We start from the raw sequence: 17119 nt of genomic DNA, 5'->3' as shown, positions 1-17119 counted from the left end.
TGACATTGTTCACAACTGTGAACGATCACTGTTGACACTCGCTATTATGGGAAGATTATGGTGATAAGCACAAAAAGGATAATTATAATATGTACATTGTCTACGCTCGGTTAACTTTACAATGAATTACATACAAGTAGACTCATTAAAATACTAACTGGCCGTTAATTCAAGTTTAATGTCTCTTCATACATATTTTTATTGCGGCTTTACAGCACCTTCCCCAGGACCGAGGTAACCACGGGCATTTTGTAACGGCTTTTACGTCACTATATTTTAATGCAACGGTTTTTACGTCACTACATATAAATAATGATCACCATGTGGCTTGAGGAGTTGGATTAGGCGCTGTCAAACATCGCAGTCAGTCCCAACACGATGGAACTTGGCAACACGGTTCCCGGCACCGGGACGCCATCTTCCCCACACACGTCGCATCGCAGGTCAAGAGATGATAATGTAATACGAGGAATGCGTTTTGTTGTGCACAACAAATATTCCGGATTCTACCTGGAGTGAAAACGTGAAGTTCTCACGTTTTCGGTTCGTTTCCCCGAAATTCATGTTTAAAATATGCAGCCCTCCGGTGGGTACGTGAGCGCCATCTTTTCGGCTTTTCTTTCGGAAGAAGACACAAATGAGTGAGGCGGCGTTGCCGCGACAAGCTACGCCACTGTCAAAACACGTTCGGACATATCAGGGGGGAAGTTTTCTGCGTTCAGTACGGGCACACAACAAACACTATCCCTCGATTGTTAGGAAACCCAGAGCCCACTGACCCGTTTCTCCGGTCGGGTTATCGATTGGCTGACGTCACGGTTATTTAACTTTTCGATTCGGGGAGTTCAACGAACTATGGCCGACAACAATATTTGGCACACCGTGCCTAAAAAAACCTACGCCTTTCTGGACAGTTTTCAAATGTTATTTGGGGGGCCTTGACGCACACACTCCTCTAACCTCAAAGCTGGGCCGGCAGGAGTCGACAACGTCGGCCACCAGGAGAGACCCGCTAAGGGAGCGCTGGAAAGTGCGTAAACGTATCCAGAAGCGACGACGATTTCTGGAAGAGCGGCGTATGGATGCGTCCGTAAAACAAGCGAGCGTTACGCTGTTGTCGGACCATCGAAACCGTAAACAAAAGATAAGGTCGCGCGCCATAAACCTACACCATTTGCGTCGTTATTTTTTCCAAGCTTTATTATCATTGGCTTCGATATAATAAACCGATAATCGTCGACCGCGAGAGGCGATAATGATTCGCGAAACTGATAATTGTTCGGAACGGCCGCTCATTAGCACCGGAGCGCCGTGAATGCTGTCCTGATTAATGACTTTTAACGAAAGCCGAAGTCATGAAATATTAGTCTTGCCGAAAATTAATCTGCACCACGGATTATAATATTAATGATGTCGGGCTGCTCTTTTTGTGTGCGTCCGAGCCCGGTTCTGTGTTAGCGCGCCGCGATATTTACGTGGGAGTTTGCATGGCGTACTCCTTAGAAAGTAAACAGAGTGAACGGTCCCGACGTCGTACTCTTAAGGCGTCAATCGAAAATCTAACCTCAATTAACGCAAATTCTCCAACGCGCCGTTGTCACATCGGCCCAACATCACGGCCCCAGCCCACGGCTGCCTCACGGCGGCCATTTTTAATTTCGCCCAATCCCCTATATTACGCGAATTTCCTCTAATAAAACTAAACAAGAAGACATTGAACCGGCTTCATCTCGCTTTTATCAAAACTCCAGGGGCCAATTGAATCGAATCTTCCAGCAGGCACATGAATGGACGCGTTTTAAGTACGTATACACACACATGTGCGTTATTATGTGTAATAAAAGCCGAAATCGGGGTCACGTTTCCGGAGCCACGTCGGTTTTTATCCGTGTTGCACAGTGTCCTTGAAAAGGCCCGTCATCTAGATGGGTGTCCTTAAAAGAGAAAATGTAAGTAAAGCGGATGCGCTGTTAGGTAACCGATGTACGCATGGGCACAACATCCGCCGATGACAGCTCGCCCATGGAATTCGCCGTTGAAATTTTGCTTTTGGCCCGTAATGGTCGCTTGAAAGTACCCGAAAATGACTTCCCAGAATCACGTGGTGTGTGTGGTATTAGACTGACCTTGATTTCTTTCTGTCCCAAAGAAATAAATTCCATAAATCTTGGCTGTGTGCGAGGCAAAAGCCGTCAGACTTCCGAGAATCCGCTCAATCGGTAAAAATTTCGGGGAAAGCCCCCAGGACAAGTCTCGAGGTAGTTAGGAGGGTGGCTTTTTGAATTCGGGCTGATCGAAGGCAGTGACAACGACATTAGTCAAATCCCACGCCGACGAACGATAATTGCGAGGATTTCGAATTGTCAGCTCCCTTGCGCGGTTGCCGCTGGACGATGACGTGCAAAAATCCTGTTCGACGAGAGGTAGCGGCAACGTCGTTCATTCAATACACCACTGTCAGATCTGACGTTTCAGCAGTGAAAACAAAAACTAAACGCGGCTAACTCAATTTACGTTTATGTTGTGGTCTATTTCGCACAGAGCGTCCCATAATAACTAACGTGGTACATTAAACCTGAACCACCCCGTATGGACCCGTTCGTTCTGAATTTCGAGAAAAACCGCATTAGTAACGCAGCGTTCAGTGGCGTAACCTTTCCTTCCTGCAATAAGTCTGAAATTGGCGTGCGAGGACTGGCAAAACTAAAACGAATTTTTTAAAGGAACGTTCCACAAACAATACAGGGTCGCCCGCAAGTTTGGCAATGGCTTTACATCTCAAAAGGTGTCGTGTTTTCGCCCTGGGCTCAGTTCGCGACTTTCGGCATTTTTCACTCGTAGCACGAAAGCGAAAACTCACCGGTAGTTCTGATTAGTTGTGGCTCTTAATCCTCATTTTCACAACATTCAGAATTTGCAGACGTCAATTGGAATTCGACGTAAACCGACGGAGGCCCGACCTAAACGTCCAGAGACAAGGGGAGAGTGTCGACGTTAAAATTTGCCTCCTGCCAGAACGCGATTCTCCTGGCACGAGCCGCACCGTCCCAGTAAGTGTCGTTTCTTTCTTGCCAAATTCGGACATCCATCTTTGAAAAACAAATGCCGCACGTGAGGCTGCCGTCTTTTCGAGTCAAACGAAACGGCCCATTGGAGGAATTGATGGATCAATGGAAAATCGCGAACAAGGAAAATTTAACCGTTTTCGAATGGCAGCAACCGAAAAAGAGAAGCGCATTGCCGAACATGGGAGGATGAACTATGTTTCGCCGATTCTTGTCGTCGACTTGTCATTATTCGAGAAGGGAAAACCGTTCTTTTCGTTTTATTCCGAGTGTCGCCTGTCCCGTGTACGACACCGTGGGTACTTGGTCGAAGAGGATATGTATGAACGACCTCGGTGTATCGTCGCCGCGACAAACGTAGCCAAAGTCGCTGTGAATGGCGTAGTAGGACGCGGCGTAACACAAAACAACTGCACCATCATCGTAATCGTTAAAAAGAGAGACGTGCTCATACTTCTGCATTCTCTTTTCCTCGCAACGGGAGGACAAATATGCCAGTAATGCGCAATTAAAGGGGGGCAACGATCCGAACGATAACGGCGGACGGCCGGAGGGGGGGAATGTTTTGGTCCGCTCCGTCCGTAATCCGTAACGGGACTCACGCATTCCAATGGACACAACACTCTTTCTCACGGTCCCCTTAAACTTCAAGAGGGGCCGTTTACTCCACATTCAAAACAACCCAACATGCCGACCAGAGGATATTTTTCCTTCGAGAAATAGTTCGACTTTGGAATTTTCAGCGTTAACGCAGAACTACGCACGACGGCTACCTCACGCTTATCCTACAAACTTCTGCGTATACGTTGAAAATTCCAAACTTAACCCAATACGTATCTGACTCTTACCTCGACTACGCCGTTAAAACGTGAACTAAAACTGGGGGCGAGCGGAAATCGGAAATAATCCGTGCCGCATTGTCCGGTCGCACACCGATCGCAAAACGACATCTCGATGATATGCGAAAGTTGCACTTTTCGTTTACCGGAAAAAACGAGAATTTCCGGCCGCAGCTGAGAAGAGTTTTTTCGCGGCTTTTTGCGCCGCAGTTTCGCGACCGCGCGACCTCTCCTCGCTTTCTCGACTTTCCCACACGGCGGCCGCGACTGAAAGAAGAAACGGCGAGCGCAGGCGACGAGACGCGAACGCGCCCGAGACGGGGCGATGGCCGCCGACAAACGACGGAAGGGAGGTGGGGGACAGAGGGGAGGACGCGGCATCGGCAAATCGCCCTTATCGCGGGAGGCCGAATTTTCTCGGCCGGAAGTCGGAGCGGGCCGAGAAACAGCCGAATTCCGCAGGAAAAAAACGGTCGATCTTGACCCTCGCACTGGTCGTTAATACGGGAAAACTTTGTTTAAAAAAATGCCGTAAAATGTCCGCACAGGAGGGGATCCCTGGAGGTCGTGAACCACCCCCGGTTGCGAACAAGTTCTGTATGTAAAAGTGAAAAAAGTTAAGTTTAGTGGTCAGGTGGAGGTTCGCCTTTACGAATTGAATTCATTAATTTTGCAAAAAACTCTTCGAGCTCGCCATAATTTTTTTCTTTTGTTTTCTTTGGGAATAAAGCACCAACAAGAAGCCACACATCGGTTATTTCGTTCGAGCTCCGCTTTAAGATTGGATAAACTCCGAAAACTTCCACATATGTTCACGAAAAACCGAAAGTTGCGTTCCTTTTAATTTTTATTTATTACCCAAACTCGAGCTCGAAAAACGGGCATGCAGGCACTTTCTTGGCTTTTACGCTTTTTTTCTTAACAGTCCCTTACTACAAATTTCGTTTATTTTTAAACTTTATTTCGCATTTAAATGTAATAATCGCCCCATTAAGTTCCGTAACCATTATCAGAGGCGTGCTGGCATATATTTGACCTGAGAATTTCATAGGTCAAATACATATATGCCAGCATGTCTTTGATAAGGGTCACAGAATCAAATGGAACGACGCTCGAATCGTTACCAAGGAAGCGTATGATCAAAGTGCATATATTTCACTTAACAAAAAATGATATGTGGCATTTGGTTCGGCAGGTATGGACACGTGAAGCTAACCTTGGATACGCAAAAAGTGACTGAATCCTGAGAAAATTCGCCTCGTGCGCTTTCCTCGAGCCAAATTTCCACTTCAAAAATGCAAAATTCAACATGCCGACTTTCGCTGCTACGACACATATGCGCAAAATCTCTTCGGTGGATGAGGCCCAGATTCGAAACAACACTGACAGCAGCCTAATGCGCATGCCTCAAGTTGGGATATTTATAGTGTCATTTTTGGTTAAAGCTACTGATTCACGCACACTCCATGCCATGATACATGGCCAAAAATTTCAAAAACTCATCGGAACACGACACGTAACACCGACACTTCGTGTAAACATACACAATGCCTGACGCAAGAGAAAATTATTTGAAATTAATCAAAAGCATTGTTTCGTCGGATGACGGATGCACGGAACAAAAACTTGAGCATCCGTTGCCACTCCACACCGGTCAAATTCGCTATGGGATTGACGAGGGTCCGTCGGTGAAATTCGCTCATAAACACTCAGAACAACTTCATTCAAAACGTGCGGTTAATTTGGGTGATCAAAGCGAACGTTACTTCAATTCCCTCCACGGTTGCAGCCAGCAAACCGAAGGGCTCATTGTTTCGTCGGATGCATGAACCAAAAGCGTAATTTTACAGCTCAACGAAAGTGTTCGTGGTACCATCGAACCGTCGGGTGACGTATGTTTGGAACAGAAACTGAGGCCCAGAACAAGGCTTAATTTTTCTGTTCAATTCGGGTCACCGCATGGGACGCGCGGCCTTAAAAGCTACCGTGCCGTCCATCCACGACGGTCCGACATTACTGCAGTTGCTTGTACCGCAAATGAACTTTGAAAATAACGATAAACACTAAAAACGAGGTAAAAATCGCCTCGAAGTCCTTTGAAGCGTCGACGGCCTTGTGATCAATCAAATTCCTCATAGTTTCGTCAGACGACAGATGCACGCAACGAAAGTGCTCGTCGTGTCATCATACCTTCAGATGACGGATGCACTGAACCCTAGAAATTTCATGTTTTTCTCGATGGACGGGTGCCATCTCGTGGTCCTTTTTCGCATATGCGACATGTGTTCGCTATCCCGTCAAAACAGAGCCTCACGGCCAAAGCTCCTGAAAGACCGGGGCGGGCATCGAACGGCCAAGCATCGGAGGCAGGTCGGTGGTACTGGTCAGTTCTGGGAAACGCGGACGGCACCGGCCGCATTCCAATCCTGAGGAATGCGACCGGAGCTGCACTGACGAACCGCCAATGAGACCGGACGACATGGACTTTTCGGCTTCTCGTTTATTCAGCTCCAAGACGTGATAAACGGTAATCTTCTCCGGGAGAAAGAGAGAGAGATAATAATAGAGCGGCGAAAGAGCCATCTCCGATGCACACACACACACACACGCGGGCTGGGTGATTTTTATTTATTTTTTTTTTAGCTTTTTCGCCCTGACTTGACGCCACCAATGATATTGGATAAGCAGGTAATTTCATCTAAATTAACCTCGTCTGCGAACACGTGAGAATCAACCGAACTGCGATGTGGGGGCCGTGAATGAAATAATGCCCACTGTGTATCGCTTCCTGCGACTTATGAAATTTACGTCGTTCTATGAATGGGAATTACTATCTAAAGTTTATCAAGGTCAAGCGATAGTGTAACCGCACACTCTCTGCATATTCACCATTACGAAAAAACCTTCCTCCGGGTGTTAGACGTTGGCCGCGTTTAAGACCCCACAAATTTTTATATACCTGATGCGCATATGGGAAACTCGTCCACGTCTTCAGCCCCCGTTTCCGAGAATCGAGATCATTCCTCTGCTTGAATTAACTAACTGTCTTTCAGTCGCACCGCTTCACGTGGAGGTCAATAAATCTCGAATTTCTACCTGGGCCCGTTGGGAAGTTTATCGGGAATTCCTGGTAATCCAGGTATATGTCGTGTGTTTGTGTGTGTGTGTGTGTGTGTGTGTGTGTGTGAATCTCGAAAAGAGGGACCCTTTGGACCCTGGGTGACCAGAAAAGATTCGAAACTGCCACTGCCATCGAACGTCGCAGAACAAACGAAATTCCATTTGAAAAATGCCAATTTTTTTTTTTCCACGTGGTACAATCGACTTTTGACGCCTCGTGACGCACGCAACGGTCGCGACTCCTGAAGGATCAACCCGACGCGGAATTCGTCACAATTTCACGTCGTAAACGACGAAATCGAATTTCGAACGCAGCTGACCACACATTTTCATTCCAGGCATAGGCGGCCGTTCAATTGTTCTGCGTGACTGTGTTCGAAATTGCCCTCGGCGCTGCGTGAGTGCACCGCCTCGTCGAAATTTAGGGAGATGAGAAAGGTGAATTTTGAGGATCGCTTGTCGGTCGAATTCGGTCACCGCTCACGGCCCATTCGGGGGATGTATCACTTAGGTGCGCCCGCCCTGGCCGTTTCCGAAACGGCGATGGTTGCGACACCACCAGCCCGAGGTGCTTGACCGGGGGGAGGGGGGTCATCGGAAAATGGAAGACGCGGCGGTATCCAGAATCACGGTTTTTGTGAAATTCACCTGCACACGTGATCGTCGTCCACAACGCTCTGCTACCAGCTATTACCCGCATAACGATATTCCAATTTGGCTTCTCCTAATTCATTCGCATTACCATCATAATAGGGGCAACATGCAAATCGCCTTCTTGGTGTTGTGTTTACTAACCGAAACCGGGCGCAGCGGACGCGGCGTTGGAGACCCCCGAGAAGACGAAGAAGAAGAAGTAAAAGTCTGGTTTTCTAGACCACCCGGGTAGTCCATGAAGACGCCAATTAAGTTGTATTGCCATTGCGAGTTGATCATTTCTTCTTGTTCTGCGTCAAATTACGTCTCTATACAATATCTTGTCTTCGCGCCCATAAAGTGTCATTGTCTGGAACGATTTTGGCTGCCGATCGTACACGTATTATACATCTGTTTGTTATTTTCGCATGAATGTCCCCGACTGTGTCTCAGACACAACAACAGTTTTCGGACTGTAAACCATTAAATGAGAAGCATTTCGGTTTGGAAGCGAAGTAAAGGTACGTTAAAAGCGAACAATTATTGCCCGCTCCCTTTGTCAGATATTAAGGAGATATGCCAAAAACGTCAAATATTCCAGGGTGGTGCATTGCCCCTGATAAGCGGACGGCAAGGACGTATGCAAATTTGCAAAACCAACGGGGGACAGATATCCAGAGAACAGACTATACGCAGGCTAATAGGGAAAATGTTCCGTTGGCGCAGGCGAATTAAGTGAACTCGGTGATGCGAGGTGCCAAAATCGGGCAAAAATTCGATGACCTTAACGTCACAAACGGCCAAGTCGTCCGGTTCCCTTAACCTCGTGTGAGATACGTAAACTTCTTTGATTGCGTTTGAGGTATGCTTTCCTCCAGCGAAACGGCCCCACCACTGCGGGGATCCTCCTAACCACATTGGAGGTGCCCAGTTCCCCGACCACGTCCGAGATGCGGAACAGCTGAACTGAGCGACTGATTTACTGGAAAAAGGTGGCTGCCAGGGGGCACAAACTCGGGGCGATTTTCTACAAAAATAGCAAAGTCACGCGTCACGGCCCTCGCCCGTGCGCGTCGGTCGAATTTCCCTCCTCATTACCTCTCCGCCTCCTTTTCCGGATCTATTTGGTTCTCCAACCGGGTTCCAGTCGAACACGGCCATGATGGGACACATCTCTCCGGACACCCAAAGCTACGAAGAGCATCGGATCTCGATAGTGGTGGCCGCATTCTTGCCGCTCCCGGGCCGGTGGCGGCGGGACGTGCGGGCGGATTGTTTGTGTCCATCGGGGGCCTCGGGGGCATTCCACGGTGTGCACGTTGCCTTTTTTCGGTTCATCACGGCCATAGCCCGCAACCGGTGCCGGTGAACGGCAACGCCGCAGCGGAATTGCAGCAAGGACACCGTTGCAGGTTCAAGGCGAAAATGCCAGCACGAGATGCTTCAATGCAACCCGGTCCGAGGAAGAAGAATGAAGAATCGAACTCATTGCGGGTATCTCTTTTCATCGCATTCCGCGGGACCAATTGCGACGCCAATTTACGATCCGCGAGCGGCAGTCAAATGTGTCAACAAATCTTATTTCTGGGATCGGCCCGGTCATGGCCCGAAGTTGGAGTAAAATTTCCTGACGGTTCCGAATGAAAAGCTCAATGGGTGCGTGTACGTTTGTGCTTTCCTACGGAGATTGCGAAATTAAAAAAAAAAAAAAGAAAAAAATGGGGGATTCTCTGTTGACGACCACGCACGCCACTGCGATATACAAACTATTCGTCGAATACGCTCGGTGTCAACGGCTTAAACAACGGATAAGTAACAAGTAAATAATTGAGGCACGTGCGAGGTTCATCTTTCTTCAGGTTCAACGGTTTTTTGGAATGTCTCTTCGTCAGCGATAAAACGATTTTCCTCGCTCCGACCGGTTCCGATACTCATACCCAACCGATTTCCACACAGTATTTTCGAAACGACGAGGTTCGACGCTTTTGCGGCCTCAATTCGGAACGAATTTCCAGAGACCCAAAGCTCGGTTTACTGAATGAACTTTGGGCCTCGTTAATGTCGACGTAATTATTCTCTGGGTCACTGACGATTTCGTGTCGCAACCTTCCTCCCTATCTGCTGCTGTGCACAACATTCGAGCCTCTTATCGCAAATAGTCGAGGACACATGAACATATGAAAAACAGCCAAGAATTCCGCAGCCTCAAAGCTCTGGCACGGATCCACGGCCACGTGGGCGGAGACCGGCACACAGACACAAATATTCTCCAGAACAATAATAATCACACCTACACCGTATAGGTGGTGAACCGTTTTTACGAAATCCTGGCACCCGATAACGGGAACACTCTTGACACAATTTGTGTCCTCCCTTCGATGCGCCCCCTCATCGGGGGCCGTAGAAGACGCCGGGTCAACGAACCGGGCGTGCCGCCGCCGACGACGCCGCCGTCCGGAATGCCGCCACCGACTTTTCACATCCGAAGGGAGCACTTACTTGGACGATTGTCAAAATTGTTTCACTCGTGGCTAAATCTGTCTGAGGCCAAGACCGAGTTCTGCGGTGAGAGCCCTATGGAAAACACCGGGAAACGAACACGCGAAATTGGAAATTTTCCGGTCGTCGAGTTGAAAAAATGATATTTACTCAGTTCCTCGGCGTCCGTCAACTTTTGTCTCTCCCGATTTCGCGACTTCGGGCAACAAACTTGGCGAAAAAACACGCGAAAACTCTTCCGCACCCCAACCTACAGGCGCCCAACCGAATTTACGCATTCCCATCGGCTTCACCGAAGCAATTCGCGCTGGGCGATTGTGTTCAAAGAGCGCTTTGAAACGCGTCCGAATGGCAGAAGGCGCAAAATGTTTTTGTTTTCGTCTGACCGCGAGTGATAAACAAAGATGGCCATACGAACCGGGAGCAGTTTGTATGCCGACGACACAGCGAAGGCAATTATTAATGCACGAAACGTGGCCATTGCTCGGGACGATGCAGGCTCGGTAAATTTGGTTTGTCTGGGTTGTGCACCGCTCTTCCGTTAATCAGCTCACACCAAATCCATTTGCGGAGCGCTCCAAACAACCTCTAAGTGCTAACAATCGGTGTTCCTATACGTCATCGATTCCGGCCCACACGCACACGTGACCCAAATCAGTGAAAATACCTGCGCAAATCCCTTTTTGTGGCCTTAATACGGCGATTTCAACCGAGGCCTCCTTTCCCACGATGCCCTACAGGCCACGTTGCCGCCTTTCCGCTCGCAGTAACTGGTCAATTGTGGCAGCTGAAAAGGTTTAACGCTAGACGTGTCCTTAGGTAGTTTGTCGATTGTTGACCTTAGGGACGCGAATACGGCCCTGGCCGCTGTTTGTGCACATATTTAAACGCATATTCGTATGGCACCATTGAGCCGTCGTTAAACCAGAAATCTAGAGCACCGTTAGATCAATGGTTTAAACGCAGATTCCATTACAATTGAATGCCGCCCTCGCGCTGTTCCGTGACGATCGGCAAATAAATTAATCGTAAAAATATTTACATCAAACACACACAACAACAAATTATTATTGTCAATAGCGGAGCGAGATACTGACACGCAGGATGACAGGCCCCGTGCGATAACGGAGCCTTGTCGAACAGCCAACGTCAACAACAATTTCCTGTTATTGTGTGAAGAAAGGGGACGCTACAGGTTATTGTTACGTAAAATTGACCACTTACCCCGCACAGAACATCAACGGCAACATCGCTTACCTGAAACGAAACAAAAGGCCAAGTTGGAACAACTGTTACAAAACCTTATCTAACGTAAGACTTATAATAAATATCTCCCCTACAAACGAATTCCCTGCCCTTTTTCTCTCACAGTCAGTCGTCGAACACCTTTACAAATCGCTAATTTTACCCCCGTGCCAGTCTGAGTGCAATCACCCCGCTTTGGGTCCCCCTTCACCCCGAGACGACCTCTCGCATATCAAAGGTGGTACAGTAGAGGAAAAGACTGTCTCAACCGGCAATATGATGGGAATTCCACCACAGGCAGTGTCCGACTATATGATGGGAATTCCGCCACGGGTAGTGCCCAAGTTTTTTTCGGCTCTGTCCTATTGTAAGAAGCAGACACATTGTGCGAGTGTCTCGTCTCTTGCGGCCGGAAGTGTCGAATATATTGGGGCGATTAAGGGGATGGACTTTGGAACGTCTCAGCGAATTTGGCGGAGGCTGACACCTGCCCCCGGCAGATGTATGAGTCGATGGTTGTAGGTCAGGGGAGGCGGCAAATTATTTTTCCCTTTGTAACCGGACAGCGACCATTAAATCGAAATCTGGAGAAACGCCCGCGAAGGGCAACACCACAACCTTATTTTATCGATTTGACATGTAGACGACCTACCGACCGCAAGGCCGCCGCGGTGTCAACCTGGGGTTTAACCGGAGCAAAAATTCAAATTAAAACGAAAGTCCCATCAACAAGACGGATCCCGTTGCCACGTCGATTCCGGTCAACGCAACGGAAAATTTTAAACTTCCAGAAACTCATCGAGATGTCAAAACCGCGACGCATCTTCCATGTGCCCTGCCCGTACTCCAGACTTGGTTCCACTGGACGGTGTTTAAATTTAACCGCGTTCGCAGGGGGTCCGCAGTCATAACACGGCGCTTTATAAATAGAAGACCCCCTTCGCACCTACGCGTACCGACGCCCCATTAATCTGTCTCCGACGGTTTTGGGGGTCGCGTTAGCACAAAAGGGAGATTTAAATTAGATGCGACGCTTCTGGGCTTGTAAAGTCGAGCAGCGTTGTTGCTGCTTGGTGCACCGTGATGCGGAGGCCTGATGCTGTTAGGTGCTGGCCGCGTACCAACTTTTAAGTGGGTCACTAACATTATTTCGGGGATCGGGTAAATGTCCCATCCAGTTTAGGTGCAAGAGGAGACGCGACGAAGAACGATTAATCAAGTTCAAACGGAAAAGAAGCCGTTATGGCAATGGATCATCGAGGCATCTCTCGAGTTCTTTGCACCCCGGCATCTATTTTCGGTACTTCGTCAATTAAATCGTTCACCTTTTAGGGGGCAAAAAAGAAATATGGGGCCGCGTGTTGTGCGTTGCAGTTGCAGCTTGCACCGGCGCGCGCGCACGTGCTTAATGGGGTATTCATTTCAATGAGGTAGGAAGAGACGCATCTGCCCTTCCTCGGGGCCAAACACCTTGGAAGGAACAAATCCCCCCTCTCGCTCCGTGGTGCTCATCACCGGATGTGATTTTTTCTCAAACGGGAACGTGCCTCCGGAAAGGGTACCACCGTCGCCTCGCACCTTGTTTCGGAGCGCCGAATGCGGGGTTCTAATCTTAGGGTCGATGACGGCTGGAAGGTGTGCTGAGGCGCCAGATGGCCTCCATCTTCAGCGGCAGCTGCCGATGGAGGCACGGGCCGCAGCTGCTCTCCTTTTACCTGACGAACCACTCCGCCCTCTCCGTTTGCGGAACAATAAACGCACTTTACAATTTGCTCGAATGTTTCTCTGTTTGATCCGACTTTGCTGGCCGTTGCTATCTGCGAAACGGTGAGAGTTCCAAAATCGACGGGGCACGGACGAAAACTGACATTAGGGGGGGGGGGGGGGATTGAATATACATCGAATACGTAACCTTTTGATGGGACTGAACGGTGTTGGAATATTTCCAGTTGGAAGTTCGTTAATGGCAGATTATCTGAAATCAGAAACAATTTGGCAATGCTGCTTCGACCTCTCCTCAACCTCCCGAACGCGTTGCTCTTTCGGTAATTAATTACATATTTGAATTCGATCGGCAGTAATTCACTTCATTATTGTTACCTTCAATTTCACTTCATGATCCCATTCAGGCAGCTCGACTACTTGCTCTTTCTCATAAATCAAACCTCCGGCCTTAATCACCGAAAATCCCTTGATGTGCACGTCTATCGATAAGGTGATTTTATATACATAAATTCTGTGGAATCTATAATGCTTCGTTGTGAATCACCGGCTGCATGTGAATGTACCAAAAAAATAAATAACGGAATACTGCTTGGAGCGACCTTTTGCGCAAATATCAAGAATTCCGGGCTTTAGAACGCTAAAAACGGCAGGAACGACATTCAAAAAGATAAATAAAAAATTGCGGAAACTGCACAAACCGCCATCAAACGTCACAAGAAATAATGGCGGACGAGGGCTGTCAATAGGGCCGCCGCTTGACCAATGGCAGGCGTGCATTTTGTGGCGGGCAATTCGATCACTTCCTCCGTTTTCCGGTGCACAACCGGGCAATTCGATTGTTGCAAAATATTCAGATATCTATTCATCATAATTCTGTTTCGGTTCGCGTTTGGTCACCGTTTTCTTAAATTTTTAACTGGATCCGGAAGCCGGACCGGAACGGGCAACCTCGTCTGTCCGGGGCCCACATGGGGCACCCCTCGCTGCCCGGGAGCAACCCATGAAAAAAGGTTTCTACGTGAGGGAAGGTGGAGGCATCTCTCGCATCTATGCGGAACCGCGACGGCTGCGATGGAACTTGAACGACCGAGAATTCGGCGATTTTCGTATTCGGCCTACCTTTGGCGAACTATGTTTATTTTAAATCCATTTTTGCACTCAAAATTAATGCTAAATGACGTAGAACTACTGTAACGCTATTCCTGACGGTGACAGCAATTGAACCTGTTGGAACAAAAATAAAATCTCAAAATAAAAGCTCAAAATAAAATAATGTTACGGCCGGTTGGCGGCGGCGGCAGGTAAAAGACAGAGGCAAAAAAAGGGGGTTTTTAGTGGGCGCTTGACGAGTGATTTATTGCTTCTTATGTATGTCGAATATTCTGGATTGTTTATTTATGTTAAAATTTTTGAGGGTTTGCAAGAAAACGCTGGAACGTTCTTGTCATGAGGCAGCCGTTGAAGGAGACCATTGTTAAGACTGATTTAGTCGGAGGCTAGTACGTACAGGCTATAAAAACGAAGCGATTGTGATAAGCGATATCAAAGTGTTTAGCAGCGGAATAGCGATTTATTAGTCGACTATGAGTTGGCGAATTCTAGCTGGAATTTATTGGTAGAGTTCATAAATTGCGTTTACGCTGAAAGCAAGTTTACTGGAATCGTCCGAAACCCGGAAACCGCAACAATATCATTAATTTTTTTCCGAACTTTCTATTTCGAGAGACACGTGTTTTCTTAGGGGCAGAAGGGGGGGAGGTAACGGGTAACGATTTGCAGTATTCTGATGCGGCAGTCGCGTTCACACTCACATAACGCCCGTTTTTGCCGCGATCGACGAAGGTGTTCTAATTGTTTTTATGGAGGAAACGTCACAACTTTGCGGAATGAAGACCGTTTCCACAAGGAGACAAAGTGGGAGCGAAAATAAACATATTATAGCCGTTGGAGAGCCTGAAAAAGTCAGACGTAAAAAGGAATTATAGCAAGCAGCTCCGTACGCGGGGAGCGCCGCCGTTGCCATTATATTGAGGAATCATGAAAATCAATTCAAATTTGTGACAGGAACGGACGTAAAACAGTTATTTCTATGAATTATTTAGCTTTATGAGTGACGATTTTATAATGGTTTCAAGAATCTTTCTATTACCGATTCTTTATTGCACGAGGTTATGTGCGTTAAGTGGTGTTTTAGCGAAACAGTGACGTTTCCAGAAAAGCCTAATAAACCTTGAGATTTATGGTGCGGTGCGTGAAAAGCATCAAAATAACCGACAAAATTTTAAGGTTGTTCACGATGCAGATGAGATGCCACCACCGAGAAACCAAACAATGGCCGCCTGTAGCTGCTCGGCTTCGTCTAACACACCGACAAATGACATGGCGGAATAAGGATGCCAAATGAAAAGCCGCCATTTGTTGGCATCCTGACGGCACCAGAAAGCATCGGAAAACGTTGCTATAACTATTACATACATGACTGCGATCAATAGACATTTAAATTGCCATTATTAACCTAAGTTTCGCTTCATTATTCCGCTCGACTTGAATACGTCTCCTCCTCTGGACAATTACGACTCGTGCGTTAATCACAGATAGTCGCTCGCTTTGACGTAAGCGAGTGTGTGCACCTCACACTCGAAAAGCGTGAGCCACCCACATACACAAATTACGAGAAATACTCTTCGAACGACTTCGCTGAAGGATTCAAAGGCGAACGTCGACATGATCACCCCAAAAAGGGGATGGAAAAATGATTTCAAATGAAACTGCAAAAACCATCAGGAACGACGGAAGGTCGCCCGGCAACAATGGCTGACGGCGGCTGTCAATAGGTCCGCGATTCGGCCAATCGGGAAGCCACATTTTTGTGCGGGCAATTTGAATCAATTCTCTTCTTGCCGGATCAGTTTCGATTCGTTTCCGGACCCTCCGACGTCCCGAAACGCGATACCTGGGTCCTATTTTAGGCCGATTTGGAGATTGAGTATGAGCCACACGATGAAATATTATATCCAGACCGTTCTAACCCCAAAAATAATAACAAAGATGCCTGCCGGCGGCACTAAAGGCCCATTAATCAACTCGGGAGACTATTAAGACATTGCCCAACGTCCTAATAAACACGTCGACGTTAACGGTGACATTTCGAAAATCAATTCGATTATTTTCGAAAAAACAAAACGTTAAATATAGAGATTGATCTCGGTATGTTTACATTTAGCTGTTGGGTGCGCCTCTGTCTTCGAGCCCCCTTCTTGGAGCTCTCCGGTTTCCCGTCACGCTGCCTCTGTCGCATCCGGTCTCGGTCAATGGCTGCCGATGCCGCTGCTCTAGGTGTGCCCCCTTCGGCCCTCGCCCCTATCGAAAGATCCCTTCGTTCCGTTGACGTTACACTTAACGTGCCCCCAAAGTACGCAGGGCTTATGCAAAGACTCCGGCCTCTCGGTGCCCATACAGGGTCCTCCCGGTTGTTGTTTGCGTGCTCGCAATGAAACGAGAAAACGAGAAAAAAACGACAGTACCGAGTCCTAAGAACGTAGTAAAGTAAGATACGACGTGTCAATGCCATGAGGCTGACTGCGCAATAAACAAATGGGTTCGGGTTTCTTTTCGCTGTAATTGGCGAGTACTTTAATCGTTCCGTTCGTTGAGCCTCTTCGGATGATGGACAAAAATAGACCAAGACACTGAAAACTCCAATGGCATTCCGGATGTTAATGCACAGGCGGCGGATCCCCCGCGAACCCATTTGTCATTCCTGCCGTCTGGATCTATTTCCAGATGGGTCTAAATAGAGAAAAGGGGGCTCCCTGCGGAAGTCGTTGGCTTTTGGACGTTAATAAAGGTGTTAAGTGCAACCGCGCTCCGGTGGTCTATGCCCCAAGAAAGTTACGCTTATAATCGAAGTTTCGAGAAGTCGCGGTTTCGGTACGCCCCTGCGGGTACGCGATGAGAGCCCCAAACGAGTGAGAAAAACCGCCGCACCTCCAC

The 17119-nt window shown here is 47.9% G+C and overlaps 1 protein-coding gene across 8 annotated transcripts in view; it reads right to left on the bottom strand.

The window, feature by feature from the left end:
* The window catches only part of LOC136344709 (serine/threonine-protein phosphatase 4 regulatory subunit 1-like), a 44766-nt gene that overhangs the window by 16067 nt on the left and 11580 nt on the right, over nt 1-17119 (bottom strand). Inside the window, exon 1 of one of the 8 annotated variants that reach the window (XM_066292413.1) lies at nt 11381-11421. The exons of 6 other annotated variants lie outside the window; for them this stretch is intronic. In XM_066292413.1, the coding sequence (XP_066148510.1) occupies nt 11381-11406 (26 nt within the window). In that variant the 5' untranslated portion in view covers nt 11407-11421. Of the gene's footprint in view, nt 1-3913; nt 4201-11380; nt 11422-17119 lie in introns of those variants that run through there. One more of the 8 variants, XM_066292415.1, reaches the window with a different exon arrangement.

This window comes from Euwallacea fornicatus, chromosome 17 (genome assembly GCF_040115645.1).
Source record: "Euwallacea fornicatus isolate EFF26 chromosome 17, ASM4011564v1, whole genome shotgun sequence".
Taxonomy (NCBI): Eukaryota; Metazoa; Arthropoda; class Insecta; order Coleoptera; family Curculionidae; genus Euwallacea; species Euwallacea fornicatus.
This window is presented reverse-complemented; position numbering and strand designations above follow the sequence as displayed.